The sequence below is a fragment of the Rattus norvegicus genome, chromosome 4 (assembly GCF_021556685.1).
Source record: "Rattus norvegicus strain SHRSP/BbbUtx chromosome 4, alternate assembly SHRSP_T2T, whole genome shotgun sequence".
Taxonomy (NCBI): Eukaryota; Metazoa; Chordata; class Mammalia; order Rodentia; family Muridae; genus Rattus; species Rattus norvegicus.
The window spans coordinates 124,558,566-124,572,468 of NC_141537.1; the positions used below are offsets into that span (position 1 = coordinate 124,558,566).

At 51.0% G+C, this 13,903-nt stretch overlaps 1 protein-coding gene across 14 annotated transcripts in view; it reads right to left on the bottom strand.

Annotated features, from left to right (window-relative positions):
• Iqsec1 (IQ motif and Sec7 domain ArfGEF 1) overlaps nt 1–13,903 on the bottom strand; it is a 319,742-nt gene that overhangs the window by 145,443 nt on the left and 160,396 nt on the right. For 4 of the 14 annotated variants that reach the window (XR_015685823.1, XR_015685822.1, XM_087659269.1 and 1 more), the window contains exon 1: nt 1,050–1,503. The exons of 5 other annotated variants lie outside the window; for them this stretch is intronic. Coding sequence is in view for 7 of the 9 variants with exons in the window: in XM_087659269.1 (XP_087515395.1) it covers nt 1,050–1,072 (23 nt within the window). In the remaining 2 variants the exon portion in view is untranslated. 14 annotated transcript variants of the gene reach the window in all.

The window sequence follows — 13,903 nt, forward strand, 5'->3', positions numbered from 1 at the left end:
GCTAATGTTTACTTTCCTTCAGGCTCATTAGCATGGGAACCGCCCCTCTCAGGAGGGGAGGAGGCAAGGCCTAAGAAGGACTTAGAGGGCCCTTGATGGGGCTTGAGGGCCTCTTGGAGTTCAAGGCCTGTTTGAAGAGAGTTTGAATCTCCCAGATGACCTCCTACAAGCTGTTGCAAGTCCCCTCTCCTCATCCTGATCTCAATTCAAGAACGTCATGCTTTGCTTTCAAACCTCCAAAGGTCCAAGATTACCAAACTGTTGCTAGCAGCTTCCAAGCACTGAACAGGTACCCTAAGCAGACAGAAATCAGACCCAAATCTCATTCAGTCTCCAGGGCCTAGGGTGCCCACACAGGACAAAGGTTGCTCTTCCCAGAACAGTACCAGCAGAGCCCCCAGAGAGCCCAGAAGAAAGCTGGCATTTGAATCCCACTGCCCCCTGGGAAGCCTGGCTTCTCTAAGCACAGCTTTGCTTCCATAAATACCCAGTCCCGTGATGTCATCACCCTAAGCCCAACTTTCACCACCTCCACTGCATCAAGCCCAGCAGACGAGTGCTCTGTACCGGCACATTACACCTGTGCTTGACAGCTGGACACTCCTGCCACGTTCACCTGTCTATGGAGGAGGCCATCTCCAGCCACTGCCTTAGCCTGCTGCTGGCCTTTGACCTGGCTTGGGTGCAGGCCATGAGCTTGCTAAGCATCAAAGCTTTTCCTAAACAGACCTGTCTGGGGCATTGCCAAAAGCCTAGACCACGGCCATAAGTCTGGGACCCTCATTTGTGGATGTGGATTAGGAGGATGATGCCTGCTTCGGTAGGAGACTTTAGCAGCTCAGGGAAGACTTGCTGACTAAGATTCTCTCTCCCCTCATCATCAACAAACACTGTCTCTGCCGCAGGGGACAAACATTGGGTGCAAGCTTGCTCCCCCTGGAAGCCACCTGCAGAGCAGCCACCCCACCCCCACCAAGCCCCCTCACTCCAACATGAGTAGTGGTCCTTTCTGCCTCAGGCTTTAGGATAAACTTATCTTGCATACTCACAAATAGCGTCTTCGGCAAGCCATCCTGCCCAAGTCTGATTTCCTTCTCTCTTTCTCCTGCCTGGGCTGAGGAGGCTCAAGGTGGTTCAGAGGAGGAACAGGATGCTCAAGCGAGGTGCAAAGGAAGAAAATGAAAGCCAAGGGCAGTCACTTTCCCAGGACTGGCAGGTTCATCTAGAAAAGCTGGGTGTACTGTGGCAGGGGGCTCCAAACAGTTCCTCCCACGCAGGGTTTACACTGTGCCCAGAAGCCTGGGAAGACGTCGAGTCACCATGGTCGCCAGGTTGGGCGGGGGCGTCTGCCTCGCTGCTACCTGGGACTTCCTTGGGATTTTTCCCTCCCGCACATCCGGGGTGGCAGTGCGCTGGGATGAGGAGGGGAGGGCTGGGGGAGGGGGGTGTCTGTGCCGGTTTGCTCTCGCAGCATCCGGAGGAGGGACAGGAGTGCAGGAGCGCCCCCCCTTCCTCCAGGAGCAACGTAGTGCGGCCTCGCTGGACCAATCGCCAAAGTGCTCGTTGCCGTGGCAACTGCAGCATCAAACAGGGCCGCCCTGCGGGTGCGGCAACAAAATCAAGAGCCCTGGCTCTGAGACCGAGGAAGTCGCTCCTTCTGGCCCTCACTGAAAACCTGGAAATCCGTTGCTAAAATGCACTCGCAGCCCGAAGAATATAATGATGGCATTGCTTTCCAGAGCAGCTTTTCCGTCCCTGGCATGGAAACATAGGAGACACTGAACTAAGAGCCCAGGAGATCTGCCCTGGAGTTAGGGGGCATGAGACTTCAGCAAACTGAGTGTCCCCTGGGACTCTCAGATGTGCTACTGTAAAATGGGATCATGACAACTGTGTAACCGGTTCTGGAGGGCTGACTACATACAGTAACTGCATAGCAGATGACACAGCTTGGATCACTGTTGCTAGTCATGACCTAAAGGGAGAAGGTCTATGGCTGGGGCTGGTCTGTTCTAGCTGGGGTGCCTCTTCTCCCTTGCCCCTCCTCCTCCAAGCACTCCCAGTGTGCCTGCAGAACATCCGCCTTCATCAAGGATACATTCTGGGGGTTGGGGGGAGGCAAGGAGAAAACATAAAAGTCAGAATGTGAAATTGTGTCTGGCAATCAGATCAGGGTTCAACCAAGCAGAACGGAGAAGGGGGAAGCAGGGGCCATCTTCTTGAGCTGGGGGCAGGGAAAAGGAGGCCTTTCCATGAGCCTTCACCCAGTGGACTTCGATGCCAGGAGCTTTCTGAGTAAAGAGCTTGTGCTAAGGCCCTGAGGCAGAAAGAAGCTGGATGGATTTGAGCCAACAGGATGGAGAGGAGATGAAAAAACGCCCTGCTTCTTTCTCTTCTCTCTGCACATAACCTTCTCCCCTCTGTGTATCCCATCCTTCCTTGAGCAGGCTGCCTGTTTACTAAGTGACAGTCAGGAGTCCCAAACCCAGCTGAGCATGTGCATAAGGAATGCTTTTTAATGCCTCCATCAGATCCTGAGGAGGCACACAGGGTGGCCCAGCCAGCACTTTGGCCCAAGTCTTCACTTGCAAAGCTGCCTCCAGGGAAGGTAGTGAGAACTGAACCTTCTGGATAGGGGTGGCAGTTGTCAGGCTGGCTATTTTCTTCTTACCATTTCTTTTTAATCCTCTCAGACCCACTGATGTTGGGGGAGGAAGGAGGCTTCCCTCGAGTTCTGTTCTTTTATTAAAGAGAAAATGGATCTCAGAGGCAGTGAGAAACTTACACAAAGTTACACAGCAAAGAGGGACAGAGGCCAGATGAGATGGATCTCATTCTTCTGGCGGAGTGTCCTTGTATGCAGCATAGAAGCGGCTGGGTAGCCAAATACAGGGGACTCTAGAAACAGCCAGTCTTCCCATGAGAGTGCCCCAGAAGAATGCTGTCAGGAATAATTCAGATTTATGTAGGCTTAGCACATGGTAAAGTAGCCCATTCTCTCTCCTGATGGAGTTGCACTGTATTTCATCAAGATCAGAATACCAACACATCATCAGAAGAGGTCCTTCTCTTTTGGGTCCTATTGTTTTCAAAGCTGAGAACACATCAGAAACATGTGTAATTAGCCATAGCTGTGCATAAAAGGCATCCTGGGGTGGATGTGTGCTTGAGGCAAGCTCACCAGTGTACTTGTATTCAAGTGATAGCCTTTCAGACTTCTTAAAGAGGAGCTTCTTTTCCCACTCTCATATCAAAGATGAGTAAACTGAGGCTGTGATTGAGAACTGGCCACCTTGTGTGCATTCTGCTCTAAAATCCCTAGCCTGGGCCTCTTCTTGTCCTCCCTTTGGACCCATGATATCCATTGCACACCTGTACCTTTTCTGGCTTTCTTCCAGAGAAGCACACACATCTAGATGCTGCTGTATTTGAAAGTAGAGTGATAAAGACCTCCACACTCAGAAACAGCTGCAAGGCTTTCAGGCATTGACAAAGCACTGAGTACAGCACACAGTTGTTCCCACGCCTGATGCTCTTCGCCTGGCACCAGTCAGGTCTGGTCAGATAAAGGAAACTCCAAAAACCACAATGTTGTTGACATTCCAGCTGGTCTCTCACTTGAGACCCCAGAAGTTCCTGAGTTCAAGGAAGTACCAGAAAGTGCAGGAGAATGCTGTCACCAAGCAGGAGTCAGACTGCTTGGTCCAACTTTGGAGATATGAAGCTCAAGGACACAAGAGGTCTCAGAGTCACAGAAATGGTGTGGCAGACTACACCTGTCCACTTCAACTGTGACCAGATGCCTGAGGTGGGAGGGAGTGGCAGTCAGCCTTGGCATGACTGCCCCATGGACCACCCAACAGTCTACATCTTCAGGCTGAGGCTGACACAGAGCATTTCATAGCCAGACTGTGATCCATGTCCCCAGCCTCATCCCTGCAGTCTAGGAGAAGCAGCAGCTTCCAAGGCTGGTTACAGAAATTTCCTATCTAGGACTTTGCCTCAAAGACTGGAAAATTCCAACCTGCAGGCTGACAGGGATATTCAGGCAGAGTGTCTCTGTCTTCCAACCTGTGGCCATCTGTCCCCTAGGCAGGAGCATAACAACATTTGGGAAGAGGGAGAAGGCTGCTGGCACGTGACAAGGAGATATGCCAGTCTCAGTTATTCCAGGCAGGCAGCCATGCACCTCAGCATTGGATCGTCTCCACAGGGACAGCAGCCCATCCCCCTTTCAGGTGGCCACAGGACTAACTGTGGAGCTCCAGGGTCTGTACCATTTTACCTGTACCAGTCCCCCAAACACACATACTTCAAGCCCCAGCACTGTATTTTTCTTTTCCTGAAGCTTAACATTTTCAGTAAGTAAAATGCAAAGTACAGAAATAATGTGAAAACATCTTTTCTTTTGGGACAGGGTCTGTGTAACATTGTCTGGCCTGGATTTCACTGTATAGACCAGGCTGGCTTGGAATTCATAGAGATCTGGTTGCCTCTGCCCCTCAGAGTGCTGGAATGAAAGGTGTGCTTCACCAGCCCCATCGAGAATGACTATTCATAAAGTAAGAGCAGTCCTCTTCCCCTCAGCCCCACAGCTCACTCCTCCTGCTCATCTCTGCAGTGGAAATGGTCCTCATCTGTATGGAGCGCATCCTTCCAGCCCTTTTCCTACGCATTCATGCACATATGCATGTGTGCAGGAAATGGAAAGTACAGCATGGATCAGGAAAACAATAATGTGCTATGACATTAAAAATATTTTTAAAATCTCCCAAAGACATAAAGATGAACAGTGTGGACCCAATGCCTCAGCTGTCTATAATGAAAAACCTCGCTTGATAAGCATGCGGAAGCTTGGGGGGGGGGGTCACATCTCTGGAACATCCTCTCTCCCTCAGCTCCCAGGCTCCTGGGACTGCATGAATGATCCGTAGGGAAGCTTTCCTACTCAGCTGTCCTCACGCAGGCATCCTAGGCAGTGTAAACTACTGTGAGTATTTGGAGCTGTGCTTAAGTGGCCTCACACTGTGTGTCCTTTCCTGCAGCAAGCACATCACTTCGGAAGGCTGGATCACAGACTCTGCAGGGAACAGGCTCCTTCATGCTGCAGTTGCACATCATATGCCTCTCAAATCATAGTTGTGGCCAGTGTTCCAGAAGCAGAAGACCTTGTAGGGCAGGCTGGGATGGGATTCCATTGTCGACAGCCCCTCCCCTCAAGTGCAAGGTGGCTGAGAAAGGAGTGGCTCCTAAGCAATTATCTTTGGGAATGTGTGTGGGCTTCTAGAATCTCAGCAAACACCCCCTTCTGCAGCACACCAGATAACACTGGATGCCCGATCCCCTGACTTGGGGGATAAGATCAGATTCCTACCCCAAGATAGCGAAGAAAGGCTAGGGCATGCTTGGAAAGGAATGAACATCTGGGACCATCAGTCCTTCCTTGTCATTCAACTCACCTCCCAGACTGGATCCTTCAGGCCAGCTCTGAGCATGCTCACTTTATACCCTCTGAAGGCTGCAGCATCCAGCACAGGGTGACGTTGATCAACATGTTTTTCTCCCTAATCAGGGCTATCCAGTGCAAGTGGGCTTCTTCGGGTGTGCCTATGAAGTCCCATCACCAGCCTCAGCAAGCTTAGTGCTCCTGCTGGGAGAAGGGGACCACTTTGGGCTCCTCAGTGCTTTCCACAGCCCTGTCTTAAAGGAACTATGCAAGACCCTTAATTGTCCTGTAGGGAAGAAGGGGAGCTGGGGCGATTGTCTGTTCCAACGGTGGATAGGTGGGTAGGGGAAGGTATTCACTGCTACTTCCCTGTATGGTAAAGTCCATGCAGCTCACACAGTATCTGACTGCCAGGACCTTCATTCTGGAGAGAATATGAGCCCTGGGTATGGTGTGGGGATAAAGAGAGAAAGAAGAGATATTTTGGAGTAGAGAGAGAGAGAAGGACAGGTAGGAGACAAGGCAATACAGGCTCTTATGTCTTCTGAGTGACAGGGGCACTTTATGAGACAGGGTGCAGGTCTATGGTAAGAGGAAGCAAGACCCCTCCTTTTGATGATGATGGGCACGTGCTAGAGGAGGGACATGGAGAATTCCAGAAAGTCATGAGGGCCTTGCTGGAACTGGTTCTAGAAATGTAGCAGACAGAGTTAGGTCTAATTGGAGAAATAAATCTTGGAAGAGAAGGGGCAAAAGGGAAGGCATCCTGGCCCCAGCTGTGGTGCTCCTGCCCCCTAATGCTGCTGCCAAGCAGAAGGCACATGCTTCTAGCCCCACCACAGCCTCTCCTAGGGACCTGCCATCTGATCTCTTCTGACAGGGTGACTCAGGCCAATTCTCTATAGAATCTGAGGTAACATTAGAACATTCTCAGTGAAAACGAACAAACAAAACAAAAAGCTGACAGCAGTGCAGACAACGGCAAAGTGGGTTCCCAGATGTTACCATAAACACCACTGCAGGATGCTGGCACAGGGCCCTCCTTGGGGCACTCTCAGCAATGGCTCCCAGTAAAAAAGGAAGTTAGCAAGGTGTATGTTCAGTCTGAACATAACAATGCCACAAAAACTCAGGTCAAACAAACTAATGGGAATGCACCTGATGAGACATGCCACAGGGAAAAGTTGCTATCTCTCAGCTATGGGATTCCTGGTCATTTGGTTGCCCTCTTTTTCAAATGTTCTACAGTCTGGGCAGGGTGAAGCTCAGTGGCAGAGCACTTGACTAGCATGGGCTGGGCCCTGATTTTAATCTCCAGTTGATCTTGATCCCCACAAATAATAATAGTAATAGTAATTATAACATCAACTTTCTGTGGTGAGAATCACAAGAAAAATGCATCATTAAAAAAACCTTCAGTCATCTAGCAATTACTAACAACACAACGGTCGTCAACAAGTTGGTTTAGTATGAAGAAGATGGGGACCTATAGAGGTTCAGAGTGGCCTGGGTTGGAACTGACTTAGCAGAAAGTCCCTTCTGATCCCTCTCACAGAGGGCTGTGAAAAGCGGATGAGTTGGGCTGTAGAGAAATGGCTCGGTGTGATCAAGAGCACTTGATGCTCTTATAGAAAACAGGAGTTCAGATCCCGGCACCCACGTTAAGCAGCTCGCAACTGTAGCTCCATCTCCATGAGATAACAACACCCTCTTCTGGCCTCTGAGGGCACTGCACTGATATCCCCACACATAGACACAAATAAAAATATAAATATTTAAAAGTGAAACTCAGATGGGTGAACATGTACAATGAGAGCAGAGTGGGCTAGGATACATGCTCAACACTGTCCCCGGGGGCATATGCAACAAGGTAGGTGAGGGCAGGGCCACTGGACAGTTGCATGGAGCAGTTATCAGCTGCTGATGTCAACAACGTTCCAGAGCTGTGTAGACTGCACAGACTTTTTCACAAAGAATCTGTGCGACAGAATGATGGGCAGTGGGCATGGTGCCAGAATCCTGTAGTCTCTGGTAAACTCTCAGGCCACTGGCTGCTCTGTCTGAGGCATAGATACTGCCTCTTTCCCACACCCTGACACCACAGGTGCTCGGCGAGGATGGTTCCTCCCACAAAGTTCATGGCTATTGGGGCCTGACAGACAGACAATGGTCACTTGGTTTTTGCCTCTGGTGCCTAGAGCGGTTGGGCTGCAGGAGGAACTCGGACAGTTTCTATGGAGTGAATATTCCTTGTCCTATCTCTATGCTGGGATCCTGCCCAGGAGAGCACATACTTTCTACCTGACTAAGCCAATGTCCCTCCCCACCCCCTGCCCTTCTTCCATGGGGGTTTTGCTAGTGGCCCTGATGGGTGGAAGGCTGACCAGGGATTTGAGGGCACAGCAAGCTCAGGTCCCAGTCTCATAAGAAGAGGGTCTTCATCTTTTCTGTTCAGGGTTGTGACCCCAGTGTCTGGGTCACCACAGCTACTCAATAAAATGTTGACTTGATGAGACAATGAATGTGACCAAGTGTGGTCTCACACTGAGTCCTTGCACTAGGGCCCACTCTCCTTTATTGTCACTCTCCCTGATTTTATCTGCTTCCCCCACAGCCATGAATGCTATAGGAACAGAACATGGGGTCTGCAGGGCAGTGAGCCTACAGCCTCCTGCAGAGGTGGTCCCCAGATCCTTGACAAGGTCTCCAAATCCTTTAGATGCCTGCTTCCTACTGTGTTCTTTCTCTTGGCATATTCAGGCATCTGCCATGTCAGGGGACCCCATGTCCTATCAACCAGTGAACTCTATAGAGATCTTAGACTAGGACCCCAGACTCAGATATGTACCCCACCCCCACTAGTATTTGGACACACCAGGTAGGCTGAACGGAGCCCAGGTATGGGGCATAACACTGTCCTGACCATAGCCCTAGACCACATGTGATCATGCCCTGGGGTATGTTCCTTGCAGAGAAATCCAGTTATGTTGGAAGGTAACTCATTCGTGCCCCCTGGCTGACTTGAACTTTCTCTGTTCGTAGGCTGCAGAAATCACTAGATGCCCTGGCCTAACCACAACCCCCTTCATTTAATTCCTGTCATCCTCAAAGCTGTCCATCACCATTTATCATTTGGGTTTCAGGCTCAATCAACATGGGTTCAGCAAGGTCCCCCTCCCACCTCTGCCCCTGCAGCCCCTCACCATCCCTCTCTGTAGTACCACTCACAGGTCCACTGTCCTTCTCAGAGAGTTGGGTTGAAGGGGGCTGGAAAACCATGACTGAATTCACTGATTGGCTCCAAAGCTTCCCCCAGTGTCCTCACTGAACACTAGATAGATGAACAAACACATGCATCCTGTCACCCAGGCTGGAGTTAGGCCTGGGGCCCTGCTCCCTTTCTCAAGTGTGGTGGCTCTTGGCTCTGCATTCCTGGACTCAGCCAGACTGGACATATTCCCTAAAGGCACTCTATCTGTGCAGAACAAGCCAGATTCCTGTCCTTACCTTAACCCACACAGCAGAACTATATACGGCAAGATATTTACAGCCCATCCAGGCCTACCAGAAACGTTTTGGAACATGGGGCTGCTCATAGGTGGCAAGGCTTTTGATGTACAAAGGTGTCCACTTCAGATACCCAGGGCCATGTTCTTGGTCTTATGCTTCTACTGTGAACCCACCTATCCCCTCTTTTCCCTCTTTTCCTCCTGGCTTCCTACCTCCCAGAGAAAAACCTTTGCAGCTACTGCAGAAGCAGGTCAGAGCTGAGGAGGGTCCTGGAAGCCATAGCAAAGCTGAGCTGTTTCAGCTGAGTCACTCCTGCTGGGCTACGTGGCCTCTTGGACTGCCCTGCCCTGCCCTGCTCTGCTCCACTTCATGTCCTGTAACCCAGGTACTATAGATATGTCCATGACAGAGGTGTGGGCAAGCAGAGGGCAACTCCTGAGAGTCACATGTTCTGTGGGGGACCTAGACTTTGTCCCTTCCTAGGGGCATTCTCTGGAGTTCAACTTCTTTGTGGAAGACGAGCAGGAAGGGGTAGCCTAGATGGAAGAGAGTAGGCAGGGCTTGGGGAATCCTGACTGGGACATCCTAAAGCAAGGGGTTATTCTGTGTTTTCTGCCCCCAGCCCCAGCCCCTGGGCAGAGGCTTAGAGATAAAGCAAAGATCATGGTAAGTGCTGCTCTAGGGTTAAACCACTCTATGCCTAGTCATAAGAAACAACTTGGAAGGGGACAAAGGGGAAGAGAGACTTGTTCTAAGGCTAAGGGAAACAATTGCAAAAGGGAACTTAGAGGCTCCGAGGTCTGTCAGGTCTCAGGAAAACTCTGAGTGTTATACACAAGTATACCAGCAGAGGGCAGTGTTTGGCTGCCTCAATATGATAGTGGCTGGTCCCACAGCAGTGAGACTTGGAGTAGGGTCGGGGCTGGGTTTCTCTTCAGGCCTGCAGTCAGCTTCTGCCATGCTCAGGTGACTTTGCTGGCTCCCCTAAGATAACATCAATGCCTTCTGCGACCTCCAGCTGCAGAGCCTCAGTAGGGCCTGTTATCCAGGCAAGGCATGGGCCATAGAGCGCGTAACAGGGAAGACAATAGGCCTTCAGGCTGTCCTTCAGCCTGGCCTACTTCTCTGGACTCATGGCCTCATGCTGGGTCCTCTACTCTGCCACAGGCCCACTAGCATCCTTCTGTCCCCAAAGCAGAGGACTTTATCGAGCCTCAGGGCTTTGTGTTTAACCTGTCTGATGCCCATAGGGAAGGGATGGGGTCCTTTCCCTGGCCCAAAGCTATCATCTCAAATGTCACCTTCTCATATAGGCCTGTTAAGCACCTTGGAGTTCCAGCTTTCAGTCCTCTGTGCCCCAAATACTTGGTGCCATCTCAAGGGACCCCACATAATAAAAGGGCTTGTGGTCCCTAGGTGGGTACTCAGAACCTCTGTCCTCACAACTCCTAAGACCTTCTAGGCTTAGGGACAGAGAGGACTGGAGACTTCCATTCTTGTCTGCCCATAGGCACCCTGTGAGTCCTTGGAACTGGAAAGCCTACTCTCCATATGTACAAGGCAAGACCACACACACACACACACACACACACACACACACACACATAGACACACAGCTGCCAGCCAGCCCTCTTGCCTTGAGAGGAGGGGTTTCTTCCTGGACAGACCTTATCAAAGGCCTGTGGATAAGCAGAGACCCAGGAAGGTAAGGCCCATTGATGATGTAATTTTGCCCTACAGAAGGCTCCTTCATTCAGTAAGTAGTGTGTAGCAAGTGGCCAAGAACACCGGGTGGCACTGACATCTAGTGGTTCTGATATGGGCACTGAGGACCATGTAGGCAGCCATGGCTGTATCCTCTGCTTATGTCCAGGTTCCAGATGTGGTTGGATCCTCTGCAGGCAAACTTCCAGGTCCCTGATGCCTGGAATTCTTGCCATATCCAATCCAAGGACTCAGGGGGCTTGCCCTTTTGGTCTTTGCTCCCCGACTGCAGGCCCAAGATGTGCATGAGATCTAGCTCTGTCAGCTAAAGCCTCCATGCCTTCTGGGCTCAGTGATTGACTGAGATTGGGCTATGGACCTAGTCTGGCCAATTAGAAGCAGCCCGGGCAGGGTGTTCTGGGTACCAGGCTTCAGAAGTGTGAATGAGGAAGAGAGGGACCACCTTGTCATTAAGCTACAGACTTTCTGAGAATGAGGACAGGGAAGCAAGCAAGCCTGGGAATTATGCAAACTTTAATGTCATCTTATATCCCATTAGCTAAACCTGAAGACTCCTGGACTGGACCATTCACTCCTCTGACAATACCTCCAAGCAAGGCTGGGACCCCAGAAGGTACAAACTGTGATGTCATCTTATATCCCATCAGCAACGCTTGGCTCATGGGCTGGACCATTTGCTCCTCTGGACAATATCTCCACTGGACTTAGACTTGTACCAAGACTCCCCCTGACCACAGACTAGAGGAGCTACCTCACAGCTCTACTCCTGCCTGGTGTACTCGCCTATGAGCCAAAGGACTTTCTAGATACAGAAAGTTGCATTCTGTTCCCACCTGAACTTGAGTGTCCCAGCTCAAGATCATATCTGGCTCAGCTTGACTTCTCAGCCTCTCAGTATCACTTATCAATCCTGGGCTAAGCGCAGCATGTTTCTGAGGGCTGGCAATATAGGTGTGTGTTTAGTATGATCCCAGCACAGGATCTAGGGCCAACCTCCTCTGAGCATTCTCCCTCCCTCTACACTTCATTCTTGGCTTATACAGCGTTAACAGCTATACCCCACAGAGAAGCATGCCTGTGGGGGGGAACTTGCCTGGGGGTTAAGGGTCAGGCCTGACCACTCGTGTACCTACTCCCTGGAGGTAACCCTAGCACAGCCTTGTCCTTGTTTTTCCTGCAGCCCCTTGATGCCTGAGTACTTTGTGTATTTGGTCCTGATCATTATGGGATCTTCAGAGGATGTGTGAGCACCCTCTTAGGTCTATCTGGACTTCCTGGGCCAGAACCTTTGAAATGAACCTGGCCCTCCTGGAATATATCTCTGATTAGCTACATTAGGGATGTGCTGACTTCTGGCTACCACAGCATCAGGAGGATATTCCTAAATGTTCCCTACTTGAGGCACCAAGAGCCATCTCCAGCCACAACCCCTTCCTGCTGGGTGCTCATCACTGCCTCACCCCTCTCCACGGACACCTGGGGCTTTTTCCATTGCCTTCCCCTCGGGTAAGCCTGGTGGGACACTGAGGATGCAATCACCAGCCTTTTAGGAACTGGTACTATGGAAAAGAGCCGGGATGTCCTCCCGTGGAGGATGCTGAGCGAGACTCATGCTAGCAATTTGCAGCACAGGCAGATGTGGAGACAATGGGAGTCTGATTGGCAGGGTGGGAGGGGCTGCAGCTGCGCTTGGAGGAGCTGGGAAGGTGGGGTGTCTGCATCCCCAAAGGAAAAGTGCTGAGCCAGCAGTATAGAGGAAGACTGGAGGGGAGGCCAGGGTAAGGCCATGCTCGACACTGCATTTCCACCTCTAGGAGTCTCATAGAAGGGCAAAGCCAGCTCTCAGAGCCCCTCAGATAGGTGGTTCCCACCCTGGTTCCCACTTTCACAGACCTTCTGACTCATGGACCATTTCTGTGACAGTAGTTATCATGAGGCAAAGCAACGGGCAAAAAATGACTGAAGCATCCCTGACTCAGTGGGACCTTCCAAGTGTGGGCTCAGCCTGCTATCACTGTGTTTCCTTCCCATTTGTGCCGACATCTACTGAGCAGCAAGTGTGTACCAATCCCCTGGGTGCGGGCTCAGTCTCCAGCTCCTGTTTCCTTCCCACTCATGCAAACGTTTATTAAGTACCAAGGGTGTACCAAGGTCTGAAACCTGGGCAGTGGGAGACACGTAAAAGGACTGTACCCAGGTCACCACCCCTTCGGAGTTTGTCTATACGTGGGAAACAGTAGTTTCTAAATGACCTCAAAGCAAGGGCAAATGAGGGAGACCTACTCATCCATGGGGTTACCTTCTCCTTCCCTTAGTCATTCAACAGAACTGGCCAATATTATACTAGGTGACCAGCACAGATGTTCCCACTAGGAATTCAGTCTAGCAAGAGTCAAGCCTGAGGAGGCACTGCTGAGGAGATGCTATGGGAAGTGGCTTTTGAAAGGAACATAAGAGTTTTTTCCGAGTGGGAGCTAAGAAAGCATATTCCTAAAGGAAACAACCAGTGCAAAGGCACAGTCACCTCAAGGCATAGATTCTGTCACAGCAAGAGGAAGCTGCTTCAATCTTAGCCCCCCCCCCCACCTCCGGGACAGGCACTGGGTTTGTGTGTCCAATGGCTACATTCCCCTAACAGAACTCCTTGTCCTCCCCTGACTCATGCTAGACAGTGTCCTGGGCTCCCCTCTATCTCCCAGACCCTGGAAGGGCACACTGGTTGCTGGTCCATAGAGAATATTGTAAAGCCAGAGTAAGGAAATTCACTGCTTACAGTGCCTAGGGAGCAGAGACGAGCAAATCCATATCTCAGTTCACAGCTTGGGTCTGGTATTAACCTGCCTACTTGCTGTGCAACCCCAGACCCAGCACCAGGCTCCCCTTGCATTTGCTACTTGGACAGCTCAAGTCCGAATCTTCCCCTGGGAGCTGGTCCAGCCCCTCTGCATGCCCATCACACTCCTAGGTCACAAGCATAAGGAAACATCACTGGGCCTTGAAGGCCCTTTATTTCTCTAGCCCCACTTTCTCTCTACTTCAGTAGCTGCCTACAGAGCCCATGATTGATGAGAAAGAAGGAGGGGGCACTTTCCCCCCGGAATTGCTCTGGCTGTGCAGTCAACTTTAAACTGATGAATAACACACAGACCCAACATTCATCACCCGCCATTTGTCACCGGGAAGCTGGGCGAGTCTGTTCTTTGTGTCCATCTGCTCGAGTGT